Source organism: Monodelphis domestica, chromosome 2 (assembly GCF_027887165.1).
Source record: "Monodelphis domestica isolate mMonDom1 chromosome 2, mMonDom1.pri, whole genome shotgun sequence".
Lineage (NCBI taxonomy): Eukaryota > Metazoa > Chordata > Mammalia > Didelphimorphia > Didelphidae > Monodelphis > Monodelphis domestica.
In genome coordinates, this window is record NC_077228.1 from 542,715,396 (window position 1) to 542,739,844 (window position 24,449).

The 24,449-nt window shown below is 60.2% G+C and overlaps 1 protein-coding gene across 13 annotated transcripts in view; it reads right to left on the minus strand.

Moving 5' to 3' along the window:
- The window catches only part of PCBP3 (poly(rC) binding protein 3), a 240,162-nt gene that overhangs the window by 12,063 nt on the left and 203,650 nt on the right, over window positions 1-24,449 (minus strand). For 2 of the 13 annotated variants that reach the window (XM_056814564.1, XM_056814575.1), the window contains exons 11-14: window positions 17,871-18,014; window positions 12,322-12,363; window positions 2,950-3,025; window positions 1,639-1,698 (exon numbers count right to left, since the gene is read on the minus strand). In XM_056814564.1, coding sequence (XP_056670542.1) covers window positions 1,639-1,698; window positions 2,950-3,025; window positions 12,322-12,363; window positions 17,871-18,014 — 322 coding nt within the window. Of the gene's footprint in view, window positions 1-1,638; window positions 1,699-2,948; window positions 12,060-12,321; window positions 12,364-17,870; window positions 18,015-24,449 lie in introns of those variants that run through there. The other 11 variants (XM_056814574.1, XM_056814563.1, XM_056814568.1 and 8 more) reach the window with 10 other exon arrangements.

Here is a 24,449-nt window from a genome sequence, read left to right on the forward strand (position 1 = left end):
GGACGCCAAGCCGGGGAGCTGGCTGTGCTGCCACGTCTGCTCTCAGCCGTGAGCTCCTGTGTCCAGGAGGCCCCAGGATGCAATGCGTAGCACAGCTCCAGTCAGTGGCCCCAGGAAGACCAGCCAATGCTCCCCCAATGACCACTGAGAAGGGCTCCAGAGGGTCACGTTCCCCTTCGACTCTCCTGCTTCCTAGCTCTGTGTGACTGTGGGCAGGTTCCTGCCCTGTGAAATAGGGACCTATATGGCGGGCTCATCAGGGAACAGGGTAAGTGTGCCGAACTCGGAGTCCCAGGCCCAAGCTGGGCTCCCAGGCCTCCCACTGACTCCCTGCTGACCTTGGACGAGCCTCGTCCCCTCCCTGGGCCTCAGTTTCCTCCTTTATAAAAGAAGGGGCTGGACTAGACATCCTGTGAGATCCTCTCCCCCTTCCCCCGGATCCTCTCTGACTGAATGAAAGCTCTCTGCACATGGTGAAGGGCCGGAGAGGATGAGGGCACGCCTGGGCTTCTTCCAAGCGATTGTATAGGCCACTGCTGCCTCCCTCATGACACGGACATCTGTGTGTGGAAGTGTGGATGTGCCAGGGAAGACGCTCCCTGAGTCCAGCCCCCTCTGTGAGCCTCCGACCAGTAAGAATTGGGAGTTTTCATACTCCAACCACGGATTAGAAAAATCTGTGCGTCCACATGGGGAACTTCGTCCCTCTACACCAAACCAAACCGAACCAAACGTTTTGTGGGGACCCTTGAGGGGAACCCACAGACTAATGACAGCTCCATGAGTGTCCTTCCCCAATGACAGAGGCTGAACTGTCACCCCCAAGCCTGGGGGACTCCCCACGCTGAAACGGCGACACATCCTGCTGCTGCTGGCAGAGAGCAGCTTGGGAAATTCTTTGCCTCAGCCACGGACCTCGGGACCATGGAGCCTTCGCCTGGGCTAACAGAGGACTGTGTATCCCGATGAGCTGGGGGTGGGCGCCCTCTGGGGAGCTGCCGTCTCAGGTTCCTGAAGCCTTCCTGCTCACCATCTGGATTCGGAAGAATCACGGCCCCAGGCCTGGTGCTGACTGGGAATTGCTGGGTGGACGTCCCAAGAAGCAGGTTTGGGGCACCCATCTTGGCGTGCTTCCTCAGGGTTCTCTCTGGAGCCAGGCCGGGCCCGCCCCACGTCTCTGGGGCTCCCTCTCCATCAGAGGCACACAGAAGGAAATGGGGGCACCCCAGGAGCCCAGGCTGCCACCCTTCCCTCACTGCTCCCTGGAGCGGCCACGGAGCCTGCTGTCCGAGGCTCGGCCAGCGACCTGAAGATGCCTTTCACAAAACCGGCCGACCCACAACCAAACCCAAACCGAGCCGCCTTGAAGGCCTGGCCCTGTGGGGAGGCGAAGCTTGGCTACGGGTTAAGGGCGAATGGACAGGCTACGGGTCGAGGCCTCCCTGGGCAGCCCGAGCCTCGCCGTGACACTGGAGGCTGCCGGCACTGCGCTACCTCCCTCCCCTCGGCACCTCACACCCCAGCTAGCAGTGCCGGCCTGGCCGGAGCCCTGGGAGGCCATCCGTGCTGGCGAGAGCCGCGCCTGCCCAGGGCAGTGTGTGCGGGAAGGAGGGCTCCTGCGGGGCTCCTGTGCTTTACCTGGCGACTGGCCCATCAGATTTTGAGCTTCTTCGGAGGAGTGTAAAGGCAGCTTTTCTCCTGAAGAGCAAAGAAGAAAGAGATTTAAGGCTTTTGCCCTCAAGGAGATCAGCAATGTCACTTCAACTAGGGAAGCTCAAAATATGATGGCTAACGTGGCCTTCGGGCCACCCCGACACTGAGCCTGGCGCCCTCTGCCTGCTCCCCCCACAGAGGCTGTGGGCCCTCACGAGGCCCCTGGAGGCCCTGCTGGCTGGGGGGCTGCTCCGGCCCCTCCTTCCTGACCTGGATGAGTCCGCCACCCCCCTGCCTCTCTCCTGCCCTCGCCTGGCCCGGGCTCTGGCGCTAGCTCTCTCCTGCCCTTTCTCGTGCAAGTGCCGCTCGGGATCCTGGAGGAAAAGTCCCGGGGATGAGGCGGGGAAGGAGACGGGGGAGCCCCGGGCCGGGGGCTGGGAAGGGGACCGAGGTCTCAGCTAAGGCCTGCCTCCTTGGGCCACCTGAGGAGGCCCCCCCACGGCCCAAAAGCCCTCATCGTCTACAGGGTGATTCACCTCAGCTCGAGAGTCTTGAGCCGGGGAAGGATGGGCCTGGCGCCCCCTCAGTGAGAACAGTCTGAACCCAGACCAATAGAAAGCGGCCCCCCAGCCCATACCCCCATCAAACTCTGCACCCTAGCCCCACGAGACTTCATTTTCCACCAAAGCCACCTTCACAACAGATTGCCCTGGCCCAGGGTTCTTTCATTAAACACTTTAAAAGCTCAGAGACAGAGAGAGACAGAGAGAAACAGAGAGACAGAGGGACAGAGACAGAGACAGAAACAGAGATACAGAGAGATATGGAGAGAGACAGAGACAAAGAGATATGGAGAGAGACAGAGAGAGACAGAGACAGAGAGAGAGAGAGGGAGAGAGAGGTGGAGAGAGACAGAGAGAGACACAGAGAGATGGAGAGACACAGAGACAGAGAGGCAGAGAGAGATGGAGAGAGACACAGAGAGAGAGACACAGAGAGGGAGAGAGAGGTGGAGAGAGACACAGAGAGACAGAGAGATGGATAGGCAGAGAGAGACGGAAAGATGGAGAGAGAGAGACGGAGAGAGGGAGAGAGAGGTGGAGAGAGACAGAGAGACACAGAAAGAGAGACACAGAGAGGGAGAGAGAGGTGGAGAGAGACACAGAGAGACAGAGAGATGGAGAGGCAGAGAGAGACGGAGACACAGAGAGATGGAGAGGCGGACAGAGGCAGACAGAGGCAGAGAGGCTGCAGGTCAGAGAGGAGGAAATCAGTAAAGGGCATGTGGGTACGTACCAGGGAAAGCGGGGGTGGTCTGTCCAAGGGGAGGAAAGGGGGTTTGCTGCATGGCCAACTGGTGGAGCTTGGTCAACTGCTGAGGGGTAGGAGGGACATTAGAACTAAGAAGGTTATTGTCATCGAGTACACGTCACAGTGAAGCAAAATCAAACAAGGAGGTACTGAGAACAGAACACGGGGCGCCACGGCAGCCACGGCCCACACAAACCAACACCAACACAAGGACTTGGCCTGGGTAAATGCAGGAAGCCCGGATCGCTGGCAGCCGCGCTCCCTCGCTGCTGCTGGCCGGGAGGGGCAGCCTTGGCTCCGCTGGGCCAATGGGCCCCTGGGTCCTCCCCTGCCAAGGCTCCGGGACTTCCACCTGCCTTCCTGGGGGCCCACTGAGGCAGGGGCTGAGCAGCCCGGTGTCTGCGGGCTCTCTAGGGGTGCCGCCCCCCTCGGGATCTAACCGTGGCCCTAAAGCCCTGCCACCTCCCGCCCTCCGGGCCCAGCTCTTGTCCCTGAGCAGGGCAGGCGCCGCCCTGGCACGGAGTCGGCGCGGTCACACGGTCTTTGGGCCCTGCCAAGCTGGCCAGGTTGCCGCGCCTGGAGGGTGTGCGGAGCCCCTCCCCCGACACGAGGTCCTGGGCACCTCCAGAGGCGCAGAGACACGGAGCCTGGGCCCTGGGGGGGAGGGAAGGCAGGGCAGCCACGCAGCAGCCACAGGGGGGACGCAAAGCAGTGGCCCTGGGGAACCCGGGCACGAGAGGGCAGGGAGGGCCCGGGAGAAGGAGGGAGCCCCCGGCAGGGCAGACGGGAGAGGACCCCCCCGGCCCCTCTTTGGGGGAAGGCTGAGGTTGCAGAGCTGCGAGCGGTGCCAGCGCCCCCCCCGCCTCCGCTCACTCTCAGAGGGGTCTCGCGGGGGGCTTCGGACCTCTCCATGCCAGTTCTGCCCCCGAGGCCTGGCCCAGCGGCTCCGTCCTCCTCCCCTGGCACAGAGTGGGGCCCACGCGGCCGGGGCACCTCCGCGCTCCCTTCACCAAGGAGGGGCGGCCAGTGAGGCCGGCTGAGCCAGGACCCGGGCACAGAGCACGTGCCGGGTGGGCACCCGCGCACGATGCCAGGCGCTTCGGGTGCCCGGACGGAGCTTTCCATCGTGAAAGGGAGAGCTGAAAGCATCGTCCCCGCCAGGGCGGCCACCCTCGGTCAGGGTGCCTCCCTGCTGGTGCCCAGCGCCCTCGATGGATGCGCCGCCAACGCCTGGCACGGGGTGCCCAAGGCAGAAGGTGCCAGCACGGGGCTGGGCTGGGCAGGCGCCGAGGGCGAGCCGCTTGGTGGCTGCAGGAAGCGGCTGCGCTGAGGGCTCCTCTCGCCTGGGGCCACCAGACTGGCGCGTGGCTTCCCGCGGACCGGAGGCCTGCGGCACGCCGGCGGCTTCCTCCCGGACTCGAGAAGGCCCTCGCTGGGCCTCCAGGACCCCCGAGCCGTGGGCAACCCTCTCTTCTGCCCGGCCTCCCCCTTCCTTTCACGGAGCCATTCCCAGGGGCACCGGCCCTTCCCCAGGGCGGGCACTGCCCAGGGTGCACGGCGCGACCTGGGGAGACAAAGCGAGGCTGCGCGGAAGCCATGGCGGCCACGTCCAGCTCCCAGCGCCGGCCCGTTTCTCCTCTGGCGATTCCGCCCATCTCTCCCTCTGTCCAGGCCTGGCTCGGCCCAAAGCACGCCGTGGCCTCCCCGAGAGAGGAGAACCGCAGGCGCTCTGGGCCTCCCCGGCTCCGGCGGCCTCCAGGCCAGGCCACAAGCTCCCCCGGGGGCTCTCGGACGTGCGTGGCAGCCTGGCGGCGGCCTCTCTGCTTCCCAGCCCAAAGCGGGCCGAGGGCCGGCCAGGCTTCCTTCCGACCCTCTCCTCGCCGCGCTCGGTCAGCCGGGACGGCCTGCGGCCCCGAGGAGGGCAGAGATGGCGGCAGCCGGGGGGGGCGCCCTGGGCGCAGAGGGCCTGCGGACCCCTGCCCACTCGGTGCTGCACAAGGGAAGGCGGGGAGGAGGCTGGAGCCACCGTCTGTCTGCTGGGGACACTGGACGGCAGCAGCGCGGGAGGACTCTGCTTCCTCTCTGTACGCTGAGGGGCAGACACGCCGACACGCCACACATGTGTACACACGTGTACACTCCACACATGCCACACATGTAAACACAGGCACATGTTCTCACACAGGACACATGTGTGCAGGGCACACCCCACGTGCCACACATGTACACACCCACACGCACACGTGACACGTGTGCACACACATGTTCACACCCGCAGGCATGGGCACACACACATGCAGATGACACAATGCAATGTGCACACGGCACATATGCACACGCACGCACACACACGTGCACACACTTTTGCGTACACACCCAGGCACATCTCTGAAGACAGGCCCAGGGGCCCGTGGGCGTGCATCCTTCCATCCACACGCAGGCGCAGCGACCCGCCTCACACTCAAGAGCCAGGGGCGATGCGAGCCCCGTTTGCACTCGAGGGGACGGAGGCAAAGCCTCGTCACACGGCTCATACAGACCATCCGGGTCCCCCAAGGCGCGCCGCCCTGTCGCTGGTGACTCTGGCAGGCCACCGAGGCCACGAGGGCTCCCCCCGCTGAGGCACCATCTTGGCTCCCACTAGGGACGCTCTTCCCCGCCGTGGCCACGCCGCCGGGCCCGTCTGAGAACGTCCCTGCCAGAGCCGCTGAAAGGGAAGGCGGGCGGCTCTGGTGGGCAAAGGTCAGAAAAGAGACCCCCCGGGCCGCGCCGGGGCCTGAGCCAGCACGAGGGCTCTGGTGGCGGCTGGACTCCGGGCCCCGAAGAGCCCGCTGGGGCCCGCCCCACCCACCAGAGCCTGGCGCGTGCGCCCAGCGCCCTTCAGGGGGGACTCCGGCGTGCACCCTGCGGGTCCTCGGGTTGTCCCATTCCCTCGGCAAGGGGCCGTCGGTGACTGCCACAGGAGAGCAGCCCCAAAGAACACGAATCAAACAAAGGCAGGTATAAGTGCCCGCAGCTGGGGAGGCCGAGAGGAAGGCCCTGCCCTCCGGGTGCTCCCTTAGAGGGAGACGAGGAGCGCGCATACTGCGGAGGCTCAGGGGGCACTTGGCCGGCTCTGCTTCCCCCGTGTGACTTCCAGGTCTCCATTCCTCCATCTGGACTCCGAGATGTTCCTCTAACCCTTCCTCCTCTGGAGATGGGAGAGCACCCTTGGCTCGCCTCTCCATGCCCAGCCCTCTCCTGGGCCGCCTGGGCCTTCTCTTCCATCCAGGGTGCGCCGTGGAGAGTTCTGCAGGCTCCTCCAAAACACCCCATTAAGGAGAGTCCTTATCTTCACAATGCAGCACCCCGCTACCTGGGGCTGGGAATCATGCACTGGACTCAGAATCAGGAAGACCAGAGTTCAAAACCTGCCCTTGGGGGCAGCTGGGTGGTTCAGTGGATGGAGAGTCAGGCCCAGAGATGGGAGGTCCTGGGTTCCAATGTGGCCTCAGCCACTTCCCAGCTGGGTGACCCTGGGCAAGTCACCTAACGCCCATTGCCTAGCCCTGACCACTCTTCTGCCTTGGCATAGATCCTAAGAAGGGAAGGGCTTATTAAAAACAAAAGCCTACCCTTGAAGCTCCCTGACTGTGCTGCCCTGAGAAGGTTCCTTCGCCTCTGAGCCTCAGTTTCCTTCTCTGTGCAATGGGGTGGTGGCAGCCCCTCTCTTCTCCGCAGGGTTGTGAGGGCCAGATTAGCGCCACATCAAGCAGTGCAAGCCACTGGGCGCTCCCTGAGACCAAGCTCCGAGAAGCAGCCATTGCAAGCTCATTTCCAGAGCTCAAAGGAAGAAACGCGGTGGTGGCGGAGCCCGGCCCCCGCGCCCCGGGCGCCGCTCCTCCTGGCGGGGAGGCTCGTCTGCAATGGAGCAGGCATGCAGGGCCTGGAAGAAGGTCCCAACCCCAGCCGGTCCTCAGAGGAAGCCCAGAAATGGGGAGAGACCCCGAGGCCCGGCGGGCTCCGCAGCGGGGAGGCACGAGCAGGAGAGGCTCAGCGGGCAGAGCCGGAGAACTCCACGCGCCCAAACGGACACCCAAAGAACTAAGGGAACCCAGCCATAATAGCTCCCGTTTCTAGGGCGCTCTGAGGCTCACCAAGCCTTCTGCGTCTGTTTGAGGTGCGGCGTAGGGCTGGGCCCAGAGCAAGGGAGGCCAGAGTTCGGATCCTGCCCCAGACACTCACTATCGGGCTGAAACAGGACAGGGCGCCCCACCCTGCTTGCCTCAGTTTCCTCATCTGTAGAATGAGCCGCAGCAGGAGAGGGCCAGCCAGCCTGGCATCTCGCCAAGAACACCCCAAAGGGCATCATGAAGGGTTGGACACGACCGAAGAATGACGGAACAACAGACCCTGAAGGCCGGGCAGGCAGGTGGGGCCCGGCCTGGGGGCAGCCGCTCAGGTGGCTCCATCTGTTTGGCATCTCTCAGAAAGCAGCTGGGAACCCCGCGGGGGCTGCCCTGGCCTGTCGGAACACTCCCACGAGCTCCAGAGCCCCAGCCCTCGGGGGCGCAAGAAGCCTCCTGCATCCTCTCCTTCTCGGGCTCCGCCTCCCAGCACCTTGAGGAGAGGCCTAACCTGTGGCTAGGAGCACTGGCCAGCCGCTGTGCCTCTCTGAACCTCCTTCTCCTCATCTGTCAAACGCAGATAATAACAGGCTTCCCCTGGCAGGGCTGTCGTGGTGACCCTGTGAGAAGAGGGGGGCAAAGTGCTTGGCAGACCCCAAAGAGCCAGGATGGGAGGATTCTCCCCACCCGCACAAACACTCCAGAATGAGCACGGGGCTGGGGTTGGGAGGCCTGGGTTTGAGTCCCGGCCCGTGGCTCTGGGCACAGATGCCAACGGCCTTGGCCCTGCTCTCGGACGTGGGCAGCCGGAACTCGATAATGTCCGAGGGGCTCCCTTCTTCCTCTCTAGCACACCCTTTGGGTGACCCTCGCCATCTCTGAAGTGGAGCCCAGGCCGGGATGCCCAGCACAGAGAGCGGCCCCTGAGCCTGGGGGACGGCCACGAGGGCTCTCATTGGGAAGCAGCTCAGCAGCCAGAGCCCTCAGAAAGCATGTGCAGGCCTTGGGCCGGGCTGGAGACCCCTGATCCCGGGGTGGGGCTTTGGGGAGCCCCTCCCAGCCCGGGGACGAGAGGCCGTGTGAGCACGAGGTGGTGTTTCCCTAAGACGAGGAGAGCCTCAGAAGCAGGGTCCCTGCCACGGCAGCCCCCCGTGGCTCTGGTGTCATCCATACAAGATGGCGGCCGCTCCAAAAGCAGGCCCCCAAGGGGAGCTCTCCAGCGGTGGCTGCTTCCGGCTCCCAGGCCTGGAGGGCCCGGTCTGAGCTGGCCCCTTGGCCTTGGGCCGCTCTCTTCTCTGCCCCCTGCCTGGGGCCCTTCCCCACTGTGCCTCTCAGGCGGCCCCAGGCCGTGGCTCATCCTCCCTGGAGCCAGCGTGGAGCATCCTGTCCCCCCATTCGCTTGGCTTTCCCTCAGGCAGTCTTGGGCCGGCAGCGTCCCCAGCGGAGGAGCCCTCCAGGGAGGGGGCCGTCAGCCCTGCTGCGCTGAGGACACCCATCCCGTCCTCCATCCCCTCCTCTCTCGGCTCCACGTGGCATGGCAGGCCCACGGCAAGGAGGCGCCGGGCAGGAGAGCGAAGGAGCCGGGAGATGTCTCCAGGCCCCACCTCTGTCCAGGCTCTTCGGACCCAGGCTGCGGTAGAGCCTCGCAAGCTTGTCTCGGTCTGGCTGCCAGAGCCGGGCACCCTGCGCACGACTGATGCCATCTCGGCCCTCCTCCGCAGTGGAGGTCGACCAGCCCCAGCAGACCCAGGCTAGGCTGCTCATCGGGGAGTCGCCGTCGTGAAGGGTCCGCACAACAGCTGGGTGCAGCTCTCCTGGGTCAAGGCTTGGTCGTGCCTCCTCCTGGCTCCGTCCCTACGGCGGCCCAGATGCCCTCTGCCAGTGTGGGACCTGCTGCCAGCCGGAGCCAACCGTCGGAGGCTCACCCGATCCGCCTGCTGATGCCATCCTCCGATCAGCGGCGGCGGCGGCATCAGGGAAGCCGGCAGACAGCTCCGTGCCAAGAGCTCGGGACGAGCCCCGCTTCTGACGGGCTTTTCCACGAACGCCAGCCCAGAGCCAGGACTTGCCAGCAGCCCAACGTGGTAAGCAAAGGCCACGCGTGTTGGCTTCCTGGGCTCGGGGATCAGTCAGGGAAGTCTCCGAGAGCCCCGAGTCCGCACAGACCGTGCCGCTTCTGCTCAGGGAATGCGCGGGTGGTTGATCTCCTCAGCCAGGCTTTAGAGGGTTCGCAGAAGGCTGGCTGGACTGGCCGGTGGCCAGGCCCGCCTCAGTTAGGCATCTGTTCTTTTCACACCTTTCCCAAAGCCATGCTGGCTCTTCAGGTCCCCGAGAGCCCCCCGGTCCGATGCAGCCCCTGGCTTTCTCTCTCCCTTCTGCAGGGGCCAGACGTGGTCCGGGTGCCCGCCAGTCAGCACCACGAGACTTATCCCAACTGTCTTAATGATGGATGGGGCGCCTGGAGGGGTGAGTGGCTGCCGGACAAACATCCCGCCCCGGCCACCGGAGAGCCACCCTGGGGGCCCCGAGGAAGAGGGAAGACATCAGATCCAGAACTGTTGGATCCGGCTGGGACGTCCACAGAGGATGAATGGTTCCAGCCCCTCCTGGAGCTCGTGGTTGAAGACGGGGAGATGTGAGCAGAGTGCTGACAATGGCCGAACCGCAGCCAGGAGCCTCTTTATGGCCTGGCCCACACCCCCACGCCAGCCGCCTGGGCAGTCGGGGCCAGGGTGACACCGAGCGTTCAGACTCTTTAGGGGAAATGGCTAGAGGCACCATGGAGGGAGAACACACTTAGTTCATCCTGATTAATGCTTGGTCAGAAACAGCTGCGGTGCCAGATGCCCGCCATCTCCCACCTCCAGGCCTTTACCTCTTGGGATCCCTGGCTTCCCTGAAGGCCCTAATCAATAACTCCCCCACTGAGTGCCATGGGTGACCTCTGCAAAGCAGACTGAAGCAAACAGAGAGATCGGGTAGGAAAAAGAATCACCCTGGGCTATCCTTTCCCTTTGGCATCAATAGGAACCCAAGGTCTCCAAGCCAGTAGTCTTCCCAATAATTACAGAAAGCCAGAGGGCACAGTGGGTAGAGTAATGGGCCTTGAGTCAGGAAGACCTGAGTTCAAATCCAGCCTCAGCTATTTTCTAGCTGTGTGACCCTGGGCAAGTCACTTTAACTCTGACTCAGTTTCTTCGCCTGTAACAAGGGGATAACAATAGCACACCCTTCCCGGTGATGTGAGGATCAAACAAGTTGATGTTGGCAGACTGCCAATGGAAATACACAGATCCTGGTGGAGTGAATTTCACGCCACCAGTCTTGTGGTCCCGAGTGGGTGAACCGTGCTTAACCCCCATCCATTCTACCTCAGTGCTGCCCCGGGGCACTCTCAAGAAATCGAAGCCACCTCGCCCTCCTTCTCAGGTGTGTGAGCCGGGGCTTCACGCTGCCCCCCATACTCCCTGGAAGATCTGCCCACTGCGTGCCCGGCTCCTGGCACACCGAGCTCCCTGCTGGATCGACCCCTGAATGAGGGAAGCGCAGAGGCTGGGAGGCCACACAAGTCTGCCACAGGAGGCCCCTCCAACTCCTCTTCTGTTCTTCTGCATCTCAGCATCTGCCTTCCATTTGAGTCCATCAGTGCTCTGGTGTGGACAGAGACATGGCGGCTTGAGGCCGCAAGCTCGCGATGGCCCAAGCCTGAGAGGTTTCCTACCTGCGCAGTGTGGAGGCTTCAGGTAGAGCTACTGGGCTGCCCTGGGAACCCGGAAAGGCCAACCCTCTGCCACGGAGGCCATCGTTATTTCAAGCACAGGAGCCAGGAAGGGAGCCTTTCTCTGCGTGGGGTCAAAGGTCTCTGGGGAGGTGGGAGACTGTGGGGCTGGACAGACCCTACCCTGGGCAGGGGAGCAGTGCTGGGGGTCGGCTCTGGTGAGCTGCTTTTGCTTGGTGTACAAGGAAAGGCATGAGGAGACGGCGATAAAGGGGAGCAGCAGATCTGGACATGGTGGGGAAGGGAGAAGCCATTTCCTTGTTCCCAAGTGCTACGCGCACAGACCGCTTTCAGCACAGGCCCAGGACTCGGGGACCCAGTGCCCATTGGGCTCCCTTCCCCTCGCCACATCACTGTCTTATCCAAGTGCCTTTTCCTTCCCCTCCATGCCCAGTTAGGAGAATTGGCGCCCCATCACTAACTCATACAAGGGGCGGCTCTGCTTGACCCCAGGCTTTTCTGTCGTTTTATGTGCGCACACAGACACCCACAGAGGCACGCTCACGTACAAGGCAAGAAAGCCGCTTTCTCCAGTTTAGAAACAATCAAGATGGCGCTGACAAAGGGCAGAGTCAGCAAATCCACGCGTGGCACAATCGTGCAGTAGCCAGTGTTCCCCCCCCCCATTTCTCCCAGGGAATGACAGACTACAACGGAGACGACTGGACTCTCCTAACACCCAGAGTAACAAGAATCTGGCCCCCACCCTCCCAACGCCTCGGACTCCTCCGCAGTCCTACACACTCTCTGCTCAACACATTCTCAACATCCAAAGCTCACCAGCATGCAAGAAGTTGACACAACGTGGAGGTGGGAGGGACTCTCATCTATTCATTTTCCACGTCTTGAAGCTGCTGCTGCTGCTGCTTTTTTTCAGGGACTAATGAAGGCAATACAGACACACGCGTGTCCCCCCCCCCCCATCTCTAGGTAAACTGAGTGGGTGGCAGCTTCCAGGATACCCCTGAAGCCAGGCGTCTGGTGTGCTACATCTCTTAAGAGGAAAGCAGTCCGGCACTGCCAGCCATCCCAGCTTCCCTTCTGCAGGAAGAGCCCACATGCGATACGTGGGGAGGGACCCAACTTGGCAGCGGACTGGTCCGAAGGGCCTCTCCACGCTGTTGGGTCGACCTGCTTCCATGAGCATCCTGACAAGACTCACAGGGACAAGGTTCTCCGTGGCGGGTGGACGAGGGGGAGCGAGGGGCATTCTAGAAGAAACGACACCGTGGAGGGGGACAGCACGGGACAGTCCAACAATTTAACATCAGGCCAAGTCCTCAGGATTAATCCAGTTAGTGCTAACGGGTTAGAAGGCTACGAGGTCATACGGAGACTGCACAGGCCAGTTACACTTAGTCAGTGGTATTAATATTAGTGCGTAATATTAATATTAGGAGTGACGAACAGCTGCATGCAGGCAGGAGAGTTAACAAGGCGGGTGGAGAATAAGAAAACGAGGTAAAAACTCACATCCGGGTGTGGAATAGCATATTGTCCCTGAATTGTATAGGCCTGCAAGAGAGAAACCGAGCGTTAGTTCGGGAAGTCGAGACCCTCCTCCCCAGCGTGGCCCCCGCCGTCCCCAGGCCCACTAGTGACTGCCGGGGATGTCATCCTGGGGGAGACCCACTGGGCACTGCATTCAGGGCTTTCTCCCGTGATAGCGAGAGCACTTGAGAAGCTGAGATTTTGGCGGCCAATGAGCTGCCTATGAGGAAAGGCCACCTAAAGGTGTAGGGCGAGGCTCTCGGGGTCCTGGGTCTCATGGGAAGGAGTTCGGGCCATTCTGGTAGGCATACATTAAGTGCCTACTGTGTACAAGGCACTGTGTCAGGGGCTGGAGATGCCGAGACAAGGAGAAGAGCTGCTGCCTGAAGGGAGGTCATGTCCTCCTGGAGAACCGGGATCGAATCCCGTCCCCAACAAGAGCTCCCTGGCGGATCTCTGCCAGGACACAGAGCCCGTGCTCGTGCCCCCTCTGCAGAGGGAGCCAGGCCCTGTGCGGAGGGGATGCCCGGGCCGGCCTTCTTTCCCTCTTGGCTCGCATCTTCCTTGAATCTGAGCTCCCCGAAGGCAGGGAACACGTACGTCCCAGCCATCCTGTGTCTGTCACAACCTCGTGTGCTACGGGGCTTCATGCATAGGAACTCAATGCATGTTGATGGGAAGACGACAGACATATAAACGCATGCACGTATGCTCACACCTCTGGACATGTATGTGCGTGTGGCATACATGCTGCCTAGACACATGCACACAGGCACACGTGTGTGCGTCCCTTTTCTTTCACAGACCGAGCCAGGACGTCCGAGCGCCCCATACAAGGCTAACCGTCCCTCAGACGTCTTGGGCTCGTGGGCCTCCGCTCCAGGGGCCGTTTTCTCTCAAGAGCCCCGTCATGACGGGCTGGAATGGCTGGGAGAGTCCACTGTGGACCTTCGCGCCCTTCTCCCCGGCGGGAGAGAGCCCGTCCCATCCCAGGCCGCCCTTGGGAGGGGCTCCGATCTCGTGCCGGAAGGGATCCAGAGCTCGTGTCGACAAGCCGGGAGGCTCAGACTCGGGCTCAGGTCCCTTCCGGCAGGAGCTCCAGGAGTCTGCCAGTTGGGGCCTTCGACCTTCTCATAGACCAGATGAGGAAACCAAGGCAGGAAGGCCCCAACTCGCACTGCCAGTAAGCAGAAGAGGCTGGACTGGAACTCAGGACTTCTGACTCCCGATCCGGCTCTTTCCACTGTTTGGTAGTGCAGGAGAAGCCGGGAATTGGGATCCCACCTGGGCCTGACAGCAGTCGATCTGGTGAGCAGAGAACAATGAGTGGCCCCCAATTTACGGGCGCCTTCTTGGGGGGAGAAGCACGTCTGAGAGATGGGTGGCCACCCAATAGGCCGGCCTGGACTGCCGATCGCCGCCTAGACGATGCTTTCCGGGCCGTGGTTTTTCAATCAGCCACAAGGCCTACCAAGGACACGGGGCGCCTCGTTCCCCCCAAACTGGGGTTCGTCTGACCGGCGAGTCGTCGGCAGAAGCCAATAATAAGCGACCCGTCCGAGCAGGGGCTGGAGTTCAGAGGTTCAAGGGATGATGTGGGCGCCAAAGGATGGCGAGACCCCCATTCACATCACTCTTTTGCCCCTCCCAAGGGCGCAAGGATGGGCTGAGCTCTCCTGAGGACGTTGGGGCCCCCCGCCCCCCCCCATCAGGGCAGTGCTTCTGCTCCTGCATCCTCGCGAGTCTCCTCACTTCGGAAAGCCACCGACCCGGCCCCCCAGGGCTTCCTGGACCACTTCCTCGTTGAGATGATTTCGGAGGGAGGCTTCCGAAGTCATGGCAAACCGAAGAGGAAGCCACTCTGGAAAGGGAGAGGAAAGACGAGGCGCGCGAGAGCCGCGGTTCTCTGTGCCCGTCGGGCCTTCTCAGAGAACCGCAGGGAAATGGCAGGCTGGCCTCGAGGAGCCGCGGCGGGCCGAGAGAGCAGTGACGTGTGTGCGTGAGGCGTGTGAGGCAGCGACGGTGAGCCTGGGAGACGAGGGCGCTCCTGTCGGGAGGGGGGCACCGCTGGGCATCATGGGAGCACGGAGATCCACTCAGAAACAAGGGGATGGATGGGGCTCGGGGCTCGTTCACCGGACTGGCACATGGGTCCGAGGGGCCCATCCGGGATTCCCTCTGGAGAATTGCCTCCAGACCAGGAAGGGACTGGAGGGTATCCCCTGCGAGCGCCCTGGTCCACAGGCAGCCAGCTGCAGGTGGCAGGGCCAGAGCTAGAGCTCCCTGCCACGGGCCGAGTGCAAGTCATGAGAAACACTGCGGAGGGCTTCGTGCGCCGTGCCTGGGCCTTTGCCTGCCAGTCTGGGCAGAGCCCAGATTCTGTCAAAGCAGGAAGGCTCCCCCCAGGGCCCAGACAGCCCAGTTGGGTCTGCCGGGACAGAGCATAAACTGGGCTGCACCACTTGGGAATAAAGGAATCTTATCAGAGGTGGGCCGAGCCCAGCGGGCCCAGACTTGGGGCTCTGCCTCCTGGTATGGGTGTGGAGAGTCCCTCCGCCAGTCCAAGAGGGCGTTTGTTTCTGAGGGGATCCCAGCTAGCCTTCAGATGTTGGGGGAACTGAGGGGGGATGTTGTGGGACAGCTCGCCTGGGGTGCCTACAAAGGGTTGTCCCGGGAAGTGCACATCGCAGGCAGTCCAGAACACTGGGCATTCCCATCTTAGGCTGCCTATTCCTCCTGCCCCAAGTCAGCCTGTTTCCCACATGCCTCCCCCCTGGGCAGGGATGGCATCTTTTCTGGGGCTTGGGCTGGGTCTGGGCACTCCCGGACGGGAGTCCCCGAGTTAGAACCCACTTCTCGGGATGGTTGGGAATGGCAGGATGGCTTTGGGGAACCCTGGCAGGCACAAGGACTGCAGGGACCAGCAACAACACCTGGCTTTCCATTTTGGTGCTGGTGGCTGAATCATGGGACCTGGGAGGAGGTGCGCATGCTGCTCCCCGTCTGATGGGGGGAAAAAAAGCTCCCTGTCCATCCACCTTCCTCCTGGGGCCTTCACTGGGGCCAAGAGCGCAAGTCAACCCTGGCCAGCTGCAGTAGGGTGGGCGGCACGCAGCAACCAGAGTTGCTGCGAGGCTTGGATGGACTGATCCTAGACACAAGGGTCGCTTGGCTCCATCAAACGGGCCTCCTTCCTTAAAGACATGGCCCGACGGCTTTGTCTGGCACCACTGGTGTCTCCCCCTGGCTCACGGCCTGAGAATCCCCCGTGAGGGCTGGTGCTCACAAACGGCACTTTCTCAACGCCGGGCCGAAAAGGGATTCTTACCGTCGGGTTGTGGCCGGGGAGCAGCTCAGGATGCTTATGCCTCCCGACGTCCCATGGGGCACGGACTGCTCTCCCTCCAGAGGAGTGAGTCGAGTCTTCGAGAGGGGAGGGAGTGTGCCGGGCACAGACAGGGACACAGACGGGGCGCAGGCAGGAGCGAAGGCCTCTCCCCAATAAGATTCCTTTATAAGTCAAGCTCACCACGGCAGCCCGACACACCCTGGGGATGCCTAAACAGGCAAAGCCGTTGGAGTGCCGAAATGAGGAGTGTGTGCGTGGGGCCCGTGCCTAGCCCTGGACAAGCGTGTACATCTACATGTGTGTGCATGGATGTGTCTGTGTGTTCTCTCTGGCCACCTGCTCTCCATTCCCGAGATTCGTTTCACTTGGCATCCAATCATTGCTCAGGGAAGGCTTCAGTCTTTCTCTCTCTTTCCTAAAGGCACGATTCACTGAACAGCTGGGCCCAGAGCTCGTCCACAGGCTGACCGTGGCCAATTGGGCAAGAATTGTATGTGCTTTTAGGCCCTGGCTGGGCAGGCGGGGGTGGGGGTGGCCAGCATCTCCTTCTCAGAGACCAGAATGGGGAGACGGGAGGGGAAGGGCAAGGCACAAGCCTTCTCTCCACAGACAAATAGCAGTCCCGTCCTGTCCCCGGGCCCTCACCCAGCCCTCTCTCGCTGCCCAGGGTTCAAGACTGACACTTGGAAGTGGTCATGGGCAAGCAGTGCTCCTCGGAGGGCCCCGCCGTGAGAGGCGAAGCAGAAGCAGAGCGAGGAGGGAGGGGAGGCCCTGGCCAAGAGGCTGGTCCCCAGGACCCCTGCGCTGTCTGGGGGGAAGCTGCCCTCTCGCCTTAGTTTTCCCCACTGGGCAGCAGCTGTAGCTTCCTGCTCGGATAGCACGCTAGGACTGTGGGTCGGGGAAGACAACATTTCTGCCAGGAAATGGCATCCCCAAAGGACGAGGCCTTAGAAATCTGGGGTGGAACGAAAACTTCCTTGGCCCTGGCTGCCAGAGGGAGGCGGGAGCTGCCTTTCCAGTGCTCCTTCTACTGGGTCCTGAGCCACGGTGAGGGGGCAGCGACATCTTTGGGCTGGAGCCTTCCTTCTGGAATACGCCAAGCCCACCTCTGCTGAATGCATTATGGCACAGACTGGCTACTCTGTTGAGAGCCTGAGATGGAGAGGCAGAGAGCGACAGAGCCAAGGACAGAGAGAGAAACTGAGGCAGAGAGAGACAGAGAGAGAGAAACTGAGGCAGAGAGAGACAGAGACACAGAGAAACTGAGGCAGAGACAGAGACACAGAGAGAGAAATGGAGGCAGAGAGACAGAGACACAGAGAAACTGAGGCAGGGAGACAGAGACACAGAGAAACGGAGGCAGAGACAGAGACACAGAGAGAGAAACTGAGGCAGAGAGAGACAGAGACACAGAGAAACTGAGGCAGAGACAGAGACACACAGAGAGAAACGGAGGCAGAGAGACAGAGACACAGAGAAACTGAGGCAGAGAGACGGAGACACACACAGAGAGAAACGGAGGCAGAGAGAGACAGAGACACAGAGAAACTGAGGCAGAGAGAGACAGAGACACAGAGAGAGAAACTGAGGCAGGGAGACAGAGACACAGAGAGAGAAACTGAGGCAGGGAGACAAAGACACAGAGAAACTGAGGCAGGGAGACAGAGACACAGAGAAACGGAGGCAGAGACAGAGACAGAGAGAGAAATGGAGGCAGAGAGACAGAGACACACAGAGAGAGAAACTGAGGCAGAGAGACAGAGACACAGAGAGAGAAACTGAGGCAGAGAGACAGAGACACAGAGAGAGAAACTGAGGCAGGGAGACAGAGACACAGAGAGAGAAACTGAGGCAGAGAGACAGAGACACAGAGAGAGAAACGGAGGCAGAGAGACAGAGACACACAGAGAGAGAAACGGAGGCAGAGAGACAGAGACACAGAGAGAGAAACAGAGGCAGAGAGACAGAGAGCGAGGCAGAGAACAGCCTACTCGTTCTCAGCTCGTGTTCTAGTGAAGGAGGCACGTCCCTTGGTTGCCTAGCCAGCGGCAGGGCGGGCAGAGTTCGCTGGGCTGGTTTGGTCAGCTGTGACAAGGACAGAGCTCTGTGCCCAGCTGCGGGGCATGCTATGGATGGGGCGAGACATGCACAGGAGAAGGCGAGAAAACCTGAGGGCACTAACGGGCAGCGGCTGGTGCTGCAGCAAAAGGCTGAGGTTGGCAGTGGAGGCAGCAAGCGGGTCGGCTCTTACCTGACCACCTGCAAAAATGACAGGGGTGGAGGCGGGCTTTGGGCGGTAGGGAATGGTGGCACCTTTCGGTGGGGACTAGGAAAGGGACAAGGAGAGGGAGAGAGAACATTAGAACAGTTTCCCAGAGATGCCCATCAGAAGAGAGTCAAGAGCGCGCAGTGGCCGTGGCCGAGCCGGGCCAGCCGAGGCCGCCAGGGAGGCTCTGCATCCTCTGAGCGCGGCCTCGCCGGCCAGGCCTGCCCAAAGTACATCCAGGAGAGAGCAGGTGGAGTCAGAGGCCAGAGCCAGCCCCAAGAAGAGGCCGGGTCAGGGGCCGCGCTCTCCCTTGCCCCGAGGACTGTCCCCCACCGCGCCTTCTCCGCACAGCGGCTTCCATCACAGCATCCTCCTCAGCCCTACTGCTCGGGGACCAGCCACCCTCCTGCGGTCTGGCCTGGGGAGAGCAGGGCCAGACATGGCCGGGTCGCCCCAGTCCTGGAGCCCTTTCCTGCCTCCTTCCCCCAACGCTCAGGAGGAAGGCCGCACGCTGGGGGCATCGCGGGCGACGTGGGTGGCTGGTGAGCGGCTCTCTTGGCCCCGCTCGTGCGAACTAGCTCCACGGTGAGCCTGCTTCCCTTGCTGCCATCCCCATCGCGGGCAGGGCCAGGGGGGCAGGCAGGTGGGCGGTCTTTTGCTCAGCACAGATGCTGGCTCCTCCAGGGGACTGGAGGCACGTCAGAGCTGCTGCCCAGCAGATGGATGTTCTGGGCCTGCTCTGGGAATCAGAAGCCTCTGCTGTTCGCGGCCCACGAAAGTACTGAGCTCTAAGGCCCTGAAGGCCACGAATTCCAATCCTGCCACATCCAATTTAGCAGCCCAGCCCTGTCAGGCAGAGTTTACACAAGCCACAGATCCTAAGCGGGCAGGTTTGGTTTCTGTCCAAAGAACCACCCTTTCCCACCTCTACCTTGACTGGCCGGGCCTAGCCCCGTTGGAAGGACGGATATGTAATGGGAAAGCAGATGGGATGCTAGATCAAGGCAAGATGGAGACCCGATCACCAAAGAAGCGCTCAAGAGCCCCCCCCCCCCCGCTACGTCTGCCTGGCCGCGTGTATCCGTCAGTCCCTGCTGTGTGGACCCAGCCTGAGAGGGAGAACTGGGCTCCAAGAAGCCAGCCTTACCTGGGGCGCCATTTTTGTCAAACAGATTTCCTGAGTGCCATTTTCATGCCGCTATCATGAATTATCACGAATCGGCACGATTGCCACTCGGCCCATCTTGGGAAGGATGCTGGGCTGCCTTTCACCTGGCCTAACTCTTCCTCTCTTTAGCTCTTTATTAGGACGTTTACGAGACCAGTTCAGTGGCTGAGAGTTGGAGTGGGCTAGAGTTGGTGTTGAGTATGACCAGGCCCTTTCCTCCCCTCTTCAACTACTCTTTGTTGCAGGGTGTGTGTGTGTGTGTCAGGGGGGACTCCAAGGCACTCAGTCCAACCTACAGGAAATCCCCCCAAAAGGGATCGCCTGGAATGGGCTTGGAGACCCTTAATGATGGGCACTCCACCACCTCTCAAGGACACCCCTTCCATTTTGGAATTCCTGGGAAGCTTTTCCTCCCTCTTGGCACCCTCCACCCAATGCTCCGCTTCGGCTCTCCAGGGCCAATCAGAACAAGGGGAGGCCCATCTCTAAATGACGGTCCTTTGGACGGCTGAAGCCTGCTCTCTCCTTACCTTTCCCCATCTTCCCTACACCCACTTGACTAAACTGGTCCTTGTATGCCCACACTCCTTGTCTCCTTCCTTGGGCCCCTCCCGAATATTTGCTGAATCCCTGCAATCCAGTGCTCCAGGTACAGCCTTAGCACATGCAGCACTGGATGAGTATGGCAGGGAAGCTCAGGGACCATGACCCAACTTTCAGCAGGACTTGGCTTAGATGCGTCTCCCTCAGCTTGTATCAGTCCTCCCACCCACAACAGTGAGGCCTGGGCATTCCTTTCCCGTTGAACAGTTGGCTTGGGAATTCCAAGGTTTTTGTTTCTATCCTCTCCCAGAAGCATTCCTGTTTAACCCTTGTCCAGGCGACATGCTGAGTTTCCAGTACATCGTTCAGAACCAAATTCAACCTGGGTTCCCGTGTGTCGTTGATTTGGCTGTCTTGTGTGCGACATTTAGTTAATGTTCACCCTGTGGCTTCATTACCAAACAGAAAGGAAGAAAAACACACCTAAGGGGGCCAACTTAATTCCACGTGTAGGTCATTTCAGAGCTGAGAACCCTGTCAATGGGAAACCTTTGGTAGGGTGCAGCGAGAGGAATGCCTCTGCCACACACCAAGTGGATGGTGGGCTGCCTCTTTTTTCCTAGGCCTCCCCTGAAATGGAGGGTGTAGAGCAGAGGGGTTCTGAGCGTTCTTGTTTCCAGGGTTCTGTCAAGAAAGGTGTGACTCAGGAAAGCCCAAACCAAAGCTCGCCAAAGGGAAGGCAGTCAAGAATCTTTGCTTTTCTTTCCACACTCACTTTTCTTCTTCCTAATGTCTTTGTAAGCCTTTTGACATGGGGCCCTCAGTGGCTCTGCCGCGTGATGTGATGTGTCCTCCTCACGTGTTCGCCATTGATTATATCCTCACGGTCTCTTGTATAGCCTTCTCAGGCAAGGTATGGCTTCAGGGCTGGGAGGGGCTGCCGATTCCCAGGGTACAACTCTCCCTTGTTCTTCCTCCTTCCAGGATGGCTTTGAAACCTGCCGGTCCCATTTCTTCATCTACTCCTTAGAGCAGGCCTGGCAGCCACCACTCTCTTTGCCATTTGGGTGGAGATGCATCCAGCGGGGTCTGGCTTCCCTTCCAGCACAACGAGCTGCTCAAGGCAAAGCTCGGCTCCTCTTCTTCCTTTGTTTGGCAGACTGTAAAGACAGTGGTGATGGCTGACTGCCCACAGGGCCCGGTTGGGACCCCTTCTGGATAATCAAGGTCCTTCCTCTATGCAACTCCTGCTCACTCCAACTGGGGTGAAAAGAATCTCTCATTTTCCCAAAAGGTAGCACTGCCTCCACTCCGGGGAGCCCGAGTCACATGATCCGCCCCCCTTTGCCGCTGTCAGGCATACTGTGTAAGGCATTCCGAACAGTTGTTTCGGAAGAGTTGATTCCTAGACAAGAGGATTTCCTGGATTCTCCAACGGTCTTCCTCTCAGAGCAGCTCAGGGCTCTCAATGGCGATGGAAACGGACTTCTCGTTCTGGAAGGCTCAGACTGGACTCAAGCAGAGTGCCAGGGACGGAGCGTGTGCCCTGCTCAAGGCCAGAGAGGTTCGCCGGCAGCTCGGCTGCGATTCCGAGCGGCAGAAAAGAAGAGGCGGTTATGACGCCCCCGTTCTTAGACTGTCCCTAGCATTAACCGACTGTTCTCCCAGATCAAAGGACTGAGGTCTTCCTTGAGAGCCTCAGTGTGAATGAAACTTGAAGGCATACAAAGATGGCAGCTCCGAGCGGAGACGGCTACAAGAGGCCAAGGACAGGCTGGTAGTTGATTCCAACGCAGCCTGACGTACCACGTGGGCTTCTCACCTTGCAAGCAATGCTCACGATGCCCACGTGCAAAATATGGCCGGGAAGCTCAATGCGCCTCACATCGGGGAGAGAGGATGGAGCAGAGACATGCTGGGAAGCCCTTGCCAAGATCCTCCAACCCAATTCAACCATTTCCTGGAGGACTCGGTGGCCTGCATGTGAAAGCAGACGATGGAGACAAATGTATTGGAAAAGAAGGTTTAGCACCACCTAGCGAAGGAAACCAAAGCTGAGGCCGGCAAACCATGAACGCTTTCTTCAAGAAGAAAGCTGGAAACCCTGCAGTTGCCCTCGAATGCCACTCAAAATGGAACCGATTGTACTTTACTAGACCGGGTTGCTGCTGTAAGATAATTTCAAGATCAGCTGACTGGCCATATCATTAACTGGTTAAAGCCAACGTGTTTTACTGACTGACTACACAGCAACGCCCAAGTCAAGGAGGGCATTTGCTATTACCAACAAGAAGAAGCAGAAAAAGGATATGGATAAGAAGCCAGTATGGGCGGTACCAACAGCTCCAGCTCAAACCCTTGAAATAAGCTGTTGAAAATGAAAAATGGGGACTAGATGAAGGCACAGACATTGATTCTGAATCGTACCATTGCTTGGACAGGCTTAACTGACGTAAAACATTGACCACAACAGAGAAGTCTAAAAGAAAGAACCCTGTGGAGATTTTACCACGAGACTCAGCCGAGCCAAATCATATTCTGGGCTTTCAAAGACCGAACCAGAAGGAGGACGACAAATCAAAGGGAAATGGGACACGTTGGCTAACACTTCTATAGTGGTGTATTCTGATGACTGGTGCCAATAAAGCCATCACCTTGAACTCCTCTCCCTTGGCACACAGTTTGGTAAGTGAGGAGTGATCATGGTGATCAAACGGATCCAGTTGGAAACGGCGGCCTGATCTGACCAAAAACATAGTAAGGAACTTTCTTCTACAAGCAACTCAAATCAGGAGGAGCTTTGGATCCGCTTTAAGGCTATCTCAAGAGCGCACAAGGAAGAGTGATGAAACGCCAGTTAGGCGGCTGCCCAAAAGAACGTAAGAAGTTGTTATTGGTAACTATAGAACCATCGGCCTGTCTTTCATCTCTGTAAATGCCTCGGAGAATAGCCTCTATGCAAACTGGGGGCATCCCTCGGATGTGCCGACTCTTGCTACGGCAGGCAGCATCCTTGCAACCACACGGCTGCCTGAACTGAGGAGGCCTGGAGAATGCACAGTCTGCCTCTGCGTATCGTTGTCGATGATAAGAAGGAGTTGGTGCAAATGACAAAGCTTCGAGGCTCTCCTTCCACCTTGGGTCTCCCCAAATGTGTTAAGATCCCATCTGTGCGTGGAGGACACATAGAGCCACAGAGATCATTGATCATCAGGTCCTTGAGGACGAATATCAAGCGAGGACAGTTGCCTGCCATGTCATGGAGGATGGCCCGTGCAATCCTACCCAAGCAGAAGATCCATTCCCTGTAGATGATGCGGGTCTCTGCTGGATTCTGTTTTCACAGGAGAATCCCAGAGAACCATGGAACCTCCTCAGGAAAAGTGGGGCCACCTACCAGGCAAAAGGCAATGCATGAAAGGCAGCCAGGTGCCTCAGTGTGTAGAGAACCAGGCCTGGAGACCCAGGTCCTGGGTTCAAATCTAGCCTCAGCTACTTCCTAGTTGTGTGACCCTGGGCATGTCACCGGCCCCCACTGCTTCGCCTTGACCACTCTTCAGCTTTGGACTCAATACTTAGTATTGCTCCCAAGTTGGAAGGCAAGCGTAAGAAACAAGTCAATGGACGACAGACGCCTGCCTATTGCCCAGATGACCCGAGGCTGTCCGGGCAGCTCAGTGAGGCCACAGGAAGGACATTTGTCTTAAACAGGTACTGCAAAGGGGGCCTGGTCTGGGCCCAGACAGAACAGGACAAGGAGACCAACCTGGATGGCATGTGAGGAACTTTTCGCTGCTGGCAAAGCCCCCCCGCCAGTAGCACAGCCCTGGGAGGTGCCAGCGTGGACTGCCCGAGGGCAGGAGTGACTTGGGCTCCTTCTGCAGCCCCAGGGCTGGCCCCCTCCTAAACTCTGAACCAGGAGACACTCGCTGACTCACTAGTGGATGCCATCCTGGAAGTCAAAGACGGGACCGACCGGGTTTCCGCAGAATCGAGGAGGCCATGGAGAGCCTTAGGGTAGGTCTCAGCCGCTTCACCTGGCATGGCAGAGACAAGCACAACAGCGGCTGGGAGCAGGCGAGTCACTGGCGAGGGAAGCAGCATGTGGAGCCCAGTGCAAGGCGACAGACTGAGGAGAGGAGAAGCCAGATGCCCCTGGCCGGGGATGGTGTAGGGAGCTCAAGGACTGGGTAACAGCTGGGCAAAGACGTGGAGGTGGGACGGGGCTGCCACAGAGGAGTCACACATCCATCCCAATGAGCACAGCACTGATGACGGTTAGTGAGCATTCCCCGAGGACGTCCAGGTGTTCTCACGGTCATTTCTCGCATTCCTCAGGAAGAGCCATTCGTCCGCCCGAGACTTCCGGCTGCACCGAGAGCGTGGCCGGAGGGCCAAGGACGGCCGAGCCTATCAGACAGAAGCGGCCTAGCAAGGCCAGCGCGGTCTCCAGTGGTCATCACAAGATTCCCGAGCCAGCCGGGCTTTGTGGGCGGAGGATGGAGCAGCACATCCTGCCTTCTGGCTTGTGGGAGAAACGCAGGGAAGCCAACAGGGCGGAGCTCCGGCCCCCCTCTGGCACCGAGCTTCGAACAGCCTGGCGTGTTCTCCGAGTCCTGGCCCAGAGAGAGGCCTAGAGGAGGCCAGAATGGGCGCTGCTGCAGGGAGGTCAGCATTGGCCAAGAACAGGCCAGCCCAGGCGTAGAGGCCGCCGCGTCCAGCCTGCTCTTGTGAGAGAGGGAGAAGCGGGCCTGGGGGGACGTGCTCAACGCCACAGAAGGAGG